General features: G+C 41.7%; 1 protein-coding gene across 1 annotated transcript in view; it reads right to left on the bottom strand.

Annotated features, from left to right (window-relative positions):
• LOC132805745 (STE20/SPS1-related proline-alanine-rich protein kinase-like) overlaps positions 1-13,357 on the bottom strand; it is a 143,090-nt gene that overhangs the window by 76,160 nt on the left and 53,573 nt on the right. Inside the window, exons 2-4 of the mRNA XM_060820972.1 lie at positions 3,966-4,078; positions 2,061-2,169; positions 1,706-1,847 (exon numbers count right to left, since the gene is read on the bottom strand). Of these exons, the coding sequence (XP_060676955.1) occupies positions 1,706-1,847; positions 2,061-2,169; positions 3,966-4,078 (364 nt within the window). The remainder of the gene's footprint in view (positions 1-1,705; positions 1,848-2,060; positions 2,170-3,965; positions 4,079-13,357) is intronic.

Below are 13,357 nucleotides of genomic sequence, written 5' to 3'. Positions count from 1 at the left end.
CAGGATATGCCCTGCATGAAGCTCAGTGATTACCTTCACTCAAGTGGTGTTCCCCAAACTCAGTCAAACAGGTGAGGGAGTCCACTTCCATTGGGATGGGCTGTAGCCCCCCTGCTCCACTTGCCACATTTTCTCAAGATAAAGCCGGATGTAGGGCCTGTTTGAGGTCCAGTTGGGCTTCAGCCAATAGGCGCTTCTGCATGGTTACATCATTAGCACAGCAAACATTAGCATCTCATTAAGGGTTAAACCAAAGTCACATGCCTCTGCCAATCATCACAACTTCGTCAGAAATCCTGATACGGATTCCCGATTCTCCAACAGCCAAATAAAACTGATAGCATCTCAAAATTAGAGGAGATTTGGGGTCATAATATTCCTTAAGCAACTCTGTCAACTCTTGGAAGGTTTTAGTGTCTGGTGCCTCTGGGAAAATTATGCCCCTTATAACCAAGAATGCTGCGGCTCTACAAGCTGTCAGGAAAATTACTCATTGCTTTTCTTCGGTCCCAATTTCATTTGCCCAGAAAAAAATTGCACTTTTTTTCCACATACTGTGCCCAGTCTTCAACAGCAGGATCAAATGAGTCAAGCTTCCCAAATAAAAACATGATGCCAGAAATGTTTACCCCAACTCCACAGTGATTGTTGCAAGTGAATGTTCTTCAGGCACATCCTGTTTTCTCCCGTCCCCATTGAAATAAGTGCGCAGAGGCAGGTATCCCATCGCCAGGTCACCCTTACATGTGCACAGTGTACTGGCTGTGGCCCAGCCAGCTCAGAGTCAGTCCCCTGAACTGAGGAGACCTGGTTAACAACCCCAAACAAGGATCTCGTAGTCAACAAGACCCAGGTGGTTCCAATCATTCCAGAACCCCTTCTGGAAATCCAAATATGTTACATCAACTGGATCCACTTTATCTGTCCTGCTTGTTGCCTCCTCAAAAGAATTCTAATACATTTTTCAGCACGATTTCCTTTTTATAAAGCCATTCTGACTCTGTTTGGTCATTTTTTTTTATATATAAATGCTCCGCTATTACATCCTGAGCTGATTTTGAAGGCATTTGTGTCAGCTGAGTCATTGGGTAGCACTCTCACCTCTGTCAGAAGGTTGTGGGTTCAGGCTGCACTACACTGTCTTGAGCACCTAATCCAGGCTCTTATTCCGGCTTCAATACAGAGGGAATGCTGTCTTTCAGATGAGATGTTAGACTGAGGTTTTAGATGGATCCCATGTCATTTTGATTTTAAAGGAGCAAGGAGTGCCCTGACTAAGATTTAATCACTCAATCAAGATCACAAAAACAGATCACTTGTCATTATCATACTACCATTTATAAGAGCTTGCTGTGCGGAACCTGGCTGTTGTGTCTTCTTTATTACAACAGAAACTCTATTTTAAAAGTAATAAATTGGCTGTAGAATTAATTTACAGTAAAACTTGGGATGTCCGAGATTCAGAAAAGACACTACATAAATGCAAGTTCTTAATTTCTTTTTCACCATAAAATACTGACCAATGCTCTGAATTGTATGAAGGAATAGCCAATATTTCAATAAGGTTATCTACAGCATCATGTTAAAGAGGTAGAAATAATATTCCTTGTTCATTTAAAATTACGAATTAAATCCCTCAGGGTTAACACTGCTACCTGACTTCTCCTACTCAATTTGCATTAGAGATCAATACTTGAAAGTTTACCTGTGAATTTGTCCATTCCTATGCAGATAATCCAAGCCTTCCAACACTTCTTTTAACACTGTTGCTATTACTGGCTCATCTAGCACGCCAGTCTTGTGTTCATTGTTGCTGATTGTTCTCCTGATTATATCCAACATAGAGCCTGAAACAGGAACAAGAAATGCTGGGTCACCGTGCACCCAAATACAACTGTCTTTCTCTTGCAAGCAACTTTGCTCGCTCACCTGCTCTCACTTTCCAACTCTCCAAATCCCCGCGTGCCTTAAAATTTAAAATATCCCAATATTGAATCTACTGAACTAATTAACATCCAGAGTGAAAGAATTTTTCCTCCTTTCTGTCTGAAATTTCTTACCTCCGCTCAGCAACTTCATGACCAACCAGAGTTCATCCTTCACAACAAATGAGGTGAAATAGGTCACGACATTGGGGTGATTGCACTGACTCATGGCTTGAATCTCTTTCTGTTCAGGGAAAAACAAGGTGATCAGCATTTTGCAGCGATATTTCAAAATGTGCAGTCCATGACAATCTGTCACAACCCAACATAAGCTGGAACAACAGAAGTTATCGCCATAAGAAAACGCTTTGATCATTCCAAGCCGCTCACCATCTGACTTAGGAATGATTTGCCGTTCCTTCAGTATCACTGATTCAAAGTTCTGGAATTCTCTCCCTAACAACATTGTGGGTCTCACAGGACATGGACTGTAACGATTCAAAAAGGCAACTTTTCATCACCTTCTCAAGGGCAGTTAAGGATGGCAATAAATGCTGGCCCAGCCAGTAATGCCCACATCCCATAAATGAATACAAAAATCCCTAAACATACGCTGGAACAACAGTCAGTTATTCTCACACACACAAAAAAACACATTGATCATAACTGTTGTCCTCTAGATGCTTGATTAGATATGGTCAAAAATCACACAACACCAGGTTATAGTCCAACAGGCGTATTTGAAAAACTACCTTTCAAAGAACTGCTCCTGCATCACCTGATGCAGAAGCAGCGCTCTGAAAGCTAGTATTTTCAAATAAACCCATTGGACTATAACCTGGTACCATGTGATTTTTGACCTTGCCCAACCCAGTCCAACACTGGCACTTCCACATCCTGATTAGGTATGGGGAAGTAGTTTTATGAAGGTGTAGGTGTGTACTGTATCTTTAAGAGACAGAGAGGAAGCTGGCAAGGACTGAAAGCAGAGCGCGTGCTGAACGAGTTAAAAATGTAACATTTGGTTGACACAAATAGCTGGTTACGTGTTGCCATGGTACAAAAACAGATTCAAATTTGGCCAGTTTAAATTATGCCCCAGAGACCAAAATCCAATTGAATTTGAAATTAATGTTTTGATGACATCAAACCAATGAAATGATCCAATGTTTGGGGGTATAAAACTGGACATTATGAACAGTTAGGGGGAGAACTGCCAAGAACACCAATAAGTATAGGCTGCTAGTAGAATAGTTCTCTGAAAGGTACTTGTCCATAAGGAACTTGTGCAGCAGAACCCCAAAGTCGACCCAGGAAAATCTATAGAGAAAGTTCAACATTCATAGATAACAACTGAGTTTGAAAGTGATTTGCTGTAAATTTAAGAGGGAATTTATCAGACCAATATTGTAGAGTGGGAGATAAAAGATAGGTTTAAGAGAAAGGAGTTGTAAACAGTTGTTTAATGTTCTCTTTTGGGCTTAAAGAATAAAATTGTTGATTTTTACTTTAAATAGTGACCTCTGGGATAGTTCGTTGCCTCTCGAAATTTAACAGATTACAGCGTGAGGGGAGTTTCTCTGTGTGTCATGTTTAAACTAGCAGAGGGGTTTACCTCATATAGTAACTGTAGACACCAGAAAGAATGCATAGATGGGCTTCACAGTGAGGATAGGAATGAACCTCACCGAGAAGCCTTCAGCAGGTGCATGAACTGCTTATCTAGATTCACACATCAAAGCACAGTTTTCATAACTCCATGATGCAAACCAAGCTGACTGCCAAGCTAGAAAACACAGTTTGAATCTACAATTAACTGTGGCCTATAATTTTATAGTAGATAAACTTTACCCATTGACCCTGTGACGGTCATTTAGTTTTGTTTTCTTACCCTGCACCGACTCAGAGGTTGGCCATTGACTGGCTTCCAAGTTCTATCAATGCTGCCTTTCACTGGTGCAACATCTTGCAGCACCCGCTGTAGTGAGCGTAAAACTTTGTCAATTCAAACCCTTCGGCAAATTCAGTGCCATAACTCACCAGGAGCTCGTCCATGCTGGTGTTGCATTTCTCCAGATTGATTCGCTTTATTGCCACCCTCTCCTTCTTGGGTTTGCAGAGAGCTGCTTGTACTACAGCAGTGGCCCCACTGCCTGCAGCAGGAAAAGAAGAGAAACTCAAAAATAGCAATCACAAGGGGGGGAAAAATAAAAAATCAGAAAAAAAATCTCATCCAGCAAGCTGCTCTTGACTTTTCCAATAGTTTCCAGATTCAGCAAAGCTTCTTCCAGGCTAATCTTTTGACAGATGGTTATCTAACTCAAGGTTCAATTTTTCTTAACTGATTTATTATTGGGACAGACCCATGATCAGTGCTCTCTCTTTCCAGAGGTGATCTTTGAGCGAGCTTTCTGAACAATGATCAAATGCAAGTTGTTGTTGACAATTGTAAGGTATTCAGTTCACAGCAAGCTGCAGAATACAACGGAAAATCTAAACCACTTTGCATATGCCTAAATATACATTCAATTTTTTTTTGACAAGTCATTATCTTCATGTACTAGGATACAGGTTTGAACCTGTAATTTACAGGCATCAATTTCTTGATTTCAGAGATGCTACTACAGAGAGGAAAGCAGAAACTAGGCTGTTTCAAACAGAAAGTTGGGGAGGGGGGAAATGGAAAGATTCAAATAGAGCCACTCTCTTACAAACATAGTCCCACGGGTTTTACTAATGGATTAAATGACTGTCCCTTGTCTTAGCTAAAAGCTAAGCCTTGAACAAACCCATTCCTTAAGTGGGAGCATCCTCTTCCATGCAGGGACCGATCTGAGTTGATGCAATTAAACCTATGTTCAGCATTCTTGTGGCAATGGCTGTTGTCACAGTACCACACTGCTATTCAAAACTCCTGAAGAGATTCTTTAGTCTGCGTGACTGGTTTACCCCACAGCCCTTTCCCTACCTTTTAAAAAAATGTCTTACAACAGTATCACCAGCCAATCCATTCCGATACCACCATCTTTGTTTCTAGCATTCAGTTCATTACCTGGTCATTTTGAATTTGTTTCAAAGACAAAAGAAAATGCTGAGTCAATTTGTTAACTTTGGTTCAACAGTGGCATTTTCTATGCTGATTCAGAACATTAGGGGTTCAAGCTCCAGTCCAGAGACTACAGCCCCATAGCCTAGGCTTACATTCCAGTACGCTAAGTACTAAGGGAGTATTAAGCGAGTTGGGTGGTGTCAGTTAGCTCAGTTGTCTGGTAAGCTGGTTTGCCAAGCAGAGTGGTGACTGTTACTATGAAGGACTGGCCCTCTCAACCTCTCTCCTCACCTGAGGTGTGGTGATCCTCAGGTTAAACTACCACCAGTCATCTTTCTGATGAGAGAATGGGACTATGGTGACTTTACCTTTTTTTTAAACTAAGGGAGTGTAGAACTAGTGGGAGGTGTCATGCTTTGGGATGATGGAAAAGATTGTATAATATCAATATCTAAAGTACAGCAGGACAGTTCTCCCCAGTGCCTTGTCCAATATTTATTCCTGAATCAACACAACTAAAAACAGATTATCAGGTCATTTGCACATCGCTGTATGCTATTTCACCCAATTTAACATGTTTCAAGAATGCTTGCTGTGAAGCATTTTAGAACATCCCGAGGACAGGAAATGCACTGCAGAACTGAATCTCTAAGTATTACAGGCCGTGTTTCCAAATTGATGTAGTAACATCACCCAGTTACTGCTGAACTGTGCAAAGTGCCTTGTTCCTGTTATTTTGCTGTGAGCAGGAAGTTTGCTGAAATTCTGCATGTTTACCACCAAGCATAAGCTCCAACAGTGCACATAGGTAGGAGGTAGAAGGTAAAGGAGCACAAGAAAAATCATACTTTCACTAGTGTGAGCTACAAGTTGCTTTTCAATTGCATTTATAACAGTGTCTACTCTTTAAAAGAATTTCACTAGCTGGAGGACATCAGGAAATCATGAAAAGCGCCATATAAATGGAAGTTTTGTTTAACCAAAATTAAGTACTTATAAACTGTCAACATTTCATCAGCAACTATGGCGAGTGGAATACTTGGGAATGGATTATCCATAAAATAAATTACAAGCATTTCCTTCCCCACAGGTGTTGACTCTTTACTGGGGTGCAGTTTCACTGGTACAAAAGCAACGTGATGCACATGCTGGAAAATCTGAAATCAAAACCGAAAATGCTGAGCAGTTCTGGGAGCACCTGTGAAGCCGGAAAAAGAGTCACTGCTTCAATTTGATGATCTTTCATAAGAACTCGTCTGAAATGTTAACTCTGTTTCTTTCTCCATAGAAACTGCCTGACCTACTGGGTGCTTCTATTGTTTTCTGACAGGTGCAAGTCTCTCCTGGATATCTCACCCACCTGAAGCTTAACAATGAATATCGACAGACTATTCATCCTTGGAAGGGGTGACAGTCCTCCTGATCTCAGCAACATACATACCCCATGGGTTTCCCACTGGGTGCTGGGCTCCTGACTGACTTATTTTACCTTCCTAGCCCAGTGGATCACAAATAGCTCCACAGATCCTAGTCTGACACCAGCTATACTCATCCAACTCAGCACTAATCAGCAACTTAACCATTGCTGCTTCCTATGGCTCAGCTCCACATCAGGTAAGACACCGGGTAGTCACTGATAATTAATACTTAAAAAGAGCCAATGACCCAAAATAAGAGGAGAGACTCCAAATAAAAATGGCCCCAGTACACACAATATTTTAAAAATAGCAATATATTATCAAAGCAATGAAGGAACATATTTTCTGCTTTCATAGCAAGAGTCTAGAAATAATTAGAGTAGTCTGACTCTGGTAAGTAATGGTTCAATGTTTAACGTTCAGCTTTAATGGACCATTAATGAATGGAAGACTCCAACAAATCTGATAGCTGTGGCCTATGAACCACTGTCCGAGCACTTTGTAATGAGAATTAACTGTTCCTCTCCTCCCCAATGTTGCCCCATGATTATGTTTATCTGTTAAGGTGGCATTCTGTTCAATAAGGTCACATTGCCAAAATTCCTACTGTTTAAATAAGCACGTCCCAAAGGTCTAAATGAGCAGCACTTGTTCATCCCCAATTCTTGCCCTTAGGATGAGACCATGTTATCAAGGTCAGGAAAACCAGCAGCAAATGGCTGACTTTCTTTCATTTATTAAAATACTTTTGAGATTGTTTTACATATTTAACAAAGGGTTGAACTGTAATATCTGCAGTGTGACAGAAGCATACTAACCGTAAAACTTAAAATAGTAATTTCCCACTTCACGTTCTGCATGAGGGGCACATTTAAGTGCAGAATTAACTCAAGTGAATGGAATATCATACTTCGTAAATTTTCAACACAAGTCCCCATAGGAAACACAAAGTCAGAAAATTATTCTTTTTAAATAAACGTTTGATCATTGCAGACTAATCTAACTTCTGCTCCAATTTTACAAATTCTGGATTAAAATATTAAACACAAAATATAATCTTAAAGATTTTAAAAAATTAATCATATGAAAAAAAACTGTGAAGAAAAACCCCTCAGTCATAGAGTCACATAGAGATGTACAACATGGAAACAGATCCTTTGGTCCAACCCGTCCATGCCGACCAGATATCCCAACCCAATCAATCCAGCCAGCCAGCACCCGGCCCATATCCCTCCAAACCCTTCCTATTCATATACCCAACCAAATGCCTCTTAAATGTTGCAATTGTACCAGCCTCCACCACTTCCTCTGGCAGCTCGTTCCATACACGTACCATCCTCTGTGTGAAAAAGTTGCCCCTTAGGTCTCTTTTATATCTTCTCGAGAACTTAAACTCCTACACACTACTCACAGTAAATTGACTAAATCACCATTCATAGCTACAGTGTTCTTCCATGACACTGAATACAAATATCACATAGATCCTTCATTTATTTCATTTTTTCTCAATGTTTTTACAATGTAAAATTAATTAGTCATCATTTGAATAGAAAAAGACCCAGTGCGATATATTTTTAAACAATTTATGTACAGACAGATGCAGTTCCCACCCCTGTACTGTCAAGCCTGAGTGACAGAAATGTGAATACCATTGGCTTGATTATCCAGGTTCACATCATATATGACCTTCTCAAGAAACCTTCCATCCATAGGCAAAGTCTGAATTATTCCAGAGAGTTTATTCATTCTTTCATGGGATATAGGCATCATTGGCAAGGCCAGAATTTATTCTCAATCCCATATGCCCTTGAATTATGTGGCTTGTTTGCACAACTCAGAGGGCAATTAAGAGTCAAGCCCATTGCTGTTCTTCTGGAGTCACATGTAGGCAAGCCTAGATAAGGATGACAGATTAGTGTAAAACGTGAGATCTGCAGATGCTGGAGATCAGAGCTGAAAATGTGTTGCTGGTTAAAGCGCAGCAGGTCATAAGCCCTTCTTCAGGAAAACGTCGAATCTCCTGTTCCTTGGATGCTGCCTGACCCGCTGTGCTTTAACCAGCAACACATTTTCAGCAAGGATGACAGATTTCCTACCCTAAAGGACATTAGTGAATCAGATGGATTTTTACCACAATCAATGATAGTTGCTATGATCACTCTCACTGAGACGAGCTTTATGTTCCAGATTTATTAAATTACACCAGCTGTCATAGTGGGGTTTGAACCAGTGCATTAACCCCTGGATTACTAGTGCAGTGACATTACCACAGCGCTACCATTTCACCAAGACAATTATGCTGGGACAATTATAGACTTCTTCTTTCAGTAATCAATGCTCTCCTCCACACACATATTCAATGTCAAATGTATAGACCTTCTGGACATTTTGTCTCTAAGATTCAGACTGCCCATACAGTTGACTCAACCACGATGTCTTCGTTCTCTGGCATTCTTCTCAAAGTATCCTTGATTCCATGAAACTCTATAGCTTTCTCCTGGCCTCTGCAACCCGCACCATGCTGACCTTTATCAATGCCCTCTCCACACAATTGGTATTCCATGCCTCAATGTTCATTGAAATTATTAATGGCTTCCACTCAAGGGCATTGTTCCCTTCTTCTTTAATACTGCAGATATCAACTTCACCTCTGTGCTACTACTCTAACATATCCCAAAATGCCCAATGCATTTCCAGCATATCTTTTCTTCCAGTCTCCACTTCCAATGTACCTGAATGTTTCAAGGTTAGACTATTACTTTTCCTAGTTTGGAGGTGACTGTGCATGTGCTGATTATGCCTCTCCTCCACAGATTTTGACTTCATGACTACCTCTATGTTAGACTGCTCATCAATGTTAAGTCACGGATGAGGAAGAATTTTACTTCAAATATTTTGAAGACTGAAAGTATCTTATTTAATTTCTGGTAAAAAGACCTATGTCCTAGCCATAATTCTGTTCCCTATTCAGCTGTTCATTTGATTTGAATCAGAATAATTGCAACCTCAATGTTTTGTTTGACCACAGCTTATCAAACAACAAATCCTTTCCATCACCAAGACTGTTTACTTCCACCTCAGCAATATTGCTCATCTTAGCTGAAACCTTCTTGATGCTTTCTTTACCTATACACTCCACTGATGCCCTGTTCACCAGCCTCCAAGTGCCACATCACCCAAACCTCTACCACCTACATCCTGTCTCATCACCCCTCCACTCATTGTTCCCCAATTCCACTATTTTCCTCCTTGCTTTCCTTTGACAAAATCCCTCTAAGGGCTTGTCCTTTACCAAATCCCTGAAGCTCTTTTCCTGCCTTTTAGAAAGCTTACCTTTTCCCATTGTGCTTTTAATCTAATTCTTGCTCCCTGTCCATTTTGTCCTTGCACCTTTGGACATCTACTACATTATGAATCCTGTCTGAATGCAAGCTGTCATTCATCATTGCACCCATTATCATCATGACCTTTGTGTATTGTGTTATGTAGTCAGGTACACCTTTCTTTTAAGTGAGTTGCTGACTCATGTATTATAATCTAAAGTTGTTTTAATCTTTTAGTACTTGATGGTTGGAACACGATTTTAATGTTGATTGTCTACTTTTATCAGCATCACAAAGTTTTATAAATACAACTAGTTCAAGTACAGTAGACATGCTAAAATGAAAATCTCCTCAGCAAATGTCGTCGCATAGCCAATGTGATAGATTCTGTAATGATGCATTATGGTGTGTAGCTAGTTAGCAGCAAGTCATATGATGAGTTAACAAGATACGATTAGGTATCAGAGAGGACTGGATAGAAATCAGATGCTTATAGGGGTCGGATTCAGAATGAACTGTTGGTTGGTTTTGACCTGAGGAGGAAAGAACAGCTAGCTTCCTTTACAAGGAGTGAAGTGTTTTGTTAGACATCACTACATAGGCTTCTTCCATGTCTAGCTCTCCATCAGCATCGATGCCTGCAAACATCACTGTCATGTCAGAGGAGGGGAAAGTCAACAGCAAGAACCTTCACCCTTGGGCAAAATCACAGCCAAGACATTTGAGCAGTGAGAGGACATCACACCTTTTCAAGGATCCTCCATAGAGCCACCTCAGGAAACAGCCAAGTCATTAGTCTGTGCATCTGAAAACACAAAGGGACACATTAGCCACAATGCACGGCAGGTTGTGCCCTCAACATCCTCCTTCAATAGCTTCAGCACACAGGGTGTGATCCAAAAACTTAGGGCAACAACAATATTTCACCACATGCATGGCAACTTCAATGCCTTGCATCACACTGTGCAAGTAAGGACACCTGAGCAAAGAGACTCACTGGTCAATTTGCTCATCCTCATTAACGTACAGCCAGTGACTCTCCCTCCATTCAGTGCTCCAACGAGTTGTTTGAAGCCCTGCCTGGCAGCATTGTTTGGGGAGGTTTTAATGCCAATGAGCCTAATGTGCTCCTTCCGTTGTTGCAGTATCCCTTCCCAGTGATTCAATGTGGCCAAACTCTTTAGACCAATCATTTCAACTTTGTTCTCTGTGATATGCAAATAAAGACAACATTTACTTCATTTATTACATAGGAGAAATCTTAGTAAATTACCTTTTAAACGTTAACGATTTAATCAACTGTTATTTTTCATCACTCCTGACTCCATCACCTGCTTTCCTCCTTGGTGCAGGACATCCATTATCATTTTCAAAAGCGATTGTAGCATGATGGATCTGTATCCAGCTCTTTCAGTTCTGGTATGGTCCAGTACTCCATCCACTACAGGAGCAGGCTTTCCCTCGTTGACACAATGTTAAAAACAACAATGAGTTCTTCAGTCAATGGCTCAACTGTATCTCAATCCATTGGTCGTATTTGACATCCAACCGCAAATTCTGCTCAATTGAAGTCTCATCATTGCTGGAAGTGTTTTTTTCATTCCTTCACAGGATCCCTAGCAAGGCCATTATTACAGATCCCTAACTGCCCTCAGCTGAGTGGCATGGTGGCCACTCAAAGAGCAGTTAAGAGACAATTACATTGATATGGATCTGGAGCATCACATAGGCCAGCCAAGTAGGAACAACAGATTTCCTTCCCTTAAGGACATGGTCATCATTACTGATAGTAGTTTTTCAGTCCAGATTAATGAAATTTAAATTCTCAAGTGACCCTAGTGAGATTTTAACTCGGTTGCTGGATCATTTGTTCAGGTTTCTGGATGATTCATCCAGTAACATAACCACAGTGCTACCATTCCCCTCACATATAAGCAGGTGAGGCAGCAAGCTGACTTACAAAATTACCAAGCCTTTCCCAAAAAGTACGACACCCTTCTCCTTAACCTCTTCAGCTGGCTTCAAAAGGGAGAAAGGGACACAAAATTGTTCCACTTACTTTGTGAAGCAAAAGAGCTGCAAAAGTCATTGACCTCAGTACTTTAGCTAAAAGACGAGTTCCTAGCAACATTCCAAGTCAGACCACTAGGTTGTAATGGTCTCTCATCATCTGCTGCTGGAGTAATCAGCTCCTAACTATTTGACAGAACACTCACTCCTTGGAAGCACAGCCCACACCTTCATCATCAGAACATTCCTGGGAATTCCTCTACTAGCTACAGACATGACCCCTGCCATCAAGTGTGCTTTAGCTTCTGCTTACTACTTAACTCTGAGGTTCAACCCAACATTGAACCTTCCACCCCACCAATCTCCGTACACATTGCATCATCCTCCGCCATTTCCGCCACCTACAAATGGACCCCACCACCAGAGATATATTTCCATCCCCGCCCCATCTGCATTCTGTAAAGACCATTCCCTCCGCGACTCTAGTCAGGTCCACACCCCCCACAACCCACCCTCCCCTCCCAGCACCTTTCCCAGTCATTGCAAGAATTGCAAAACCTGCACCCACACCTCTGTCCAAAGCCCCAAAGGAGCCTTCCACATCCATCAGAGATTCACCTGCACTTCCACACATCATTTACTGTATCTGTTGCTCCCGCTGCAGTCTCCTCTACATTGGGGAGACAGGATGCCTATTTGCAGAATGCTTCATAGAACATTCTGCTTCTCCAGGACACGTGCACGAAGCAACCCCACTGCCCTGTGGCTGAACACTAACTCCCCCCTCCCGCTCTGCCAAGGACATGCAGGTGCTGGGCTTCTCCACTGCCAAACCCTAACTACCCAATGCCTGGAGAGACAACGTCTCATCTTCCACCTTGGGACCCTTCAACCACATGGGATCAATGTGGATTTCACCAGTTTCCTCATTTCCCCTACCCCCACCTTATCCCAGATCCAACCTTCCAACTCAGCACCGCCCTCATGATCTGTCCTACCTGTCCATCTTCCTTCCCACCTATCCACTCCACCCTCCTCTCTGGCCTATCACCATCACCCTCACCTTCATCTACCTATTGCACCTGCAGCTACCTTTCCCCCAGCCCCACCCCCACCCCCCCTCCCATTTATCCCTCCACACCAGAGGCTTCCAGCCTCATTCCTGATGAAGGGCTTATGCCCAAAACGTCAGTTCCCCTGCTCTATGGATGCTGCCTGACCTGCTGTGCTTTTCCAGCACCACGCTCGACATAGACTCAAATTCTTCTCCTGGTCTCTAACCATTAAATGCAAATACAGAATGTTTTAGCCATGTATAGCTTTTTCCTATAATTTGAATAAAACTAATTCTTGTGAATCCAGTTGTACATTCAGATTGGCTGCTATTCCAGACCCAAGCTTTTCTAGCTGTTTATTGCTACTTTCTAGTCTTTCCCTTCATTTATCTTCGGTTTACTCCCAGCCCTCCCGATCTCGGATATCATGGCCCTCCCAACTCATTTCTTCAGCCTTATTCTCACAGTCTCTCATCCCAATCAATGCTATTCTTCCACCGATCTCCTCACCTATGCCCATCCCAGGCTTTAGAATCTACTGGACTCATCCAGTATTCCTATCTAAACACAATCCATC

Source organism: Hemiscyllium ocellatum, chromosome X (genome assembly GCF_020745735.1).
Source record: "Hemiscyllium ocellatum isolate sHemOce1 chromosome X, sHemOce1.pat.X.cur, whole genome shotgun sequence".
NCBI lineage: Eukaryota > Metazoa > Chordata > Chondrichthyes > Orectolobiformes > Hemiscylliidae > Hemiscyllium > Hemiscyllium ocellatum.
The sequence above is the reverse complement of the archived record's forward strand: the minus strand, read 5'-3'. Positions and strand labels throughout refer to the sequence as shown.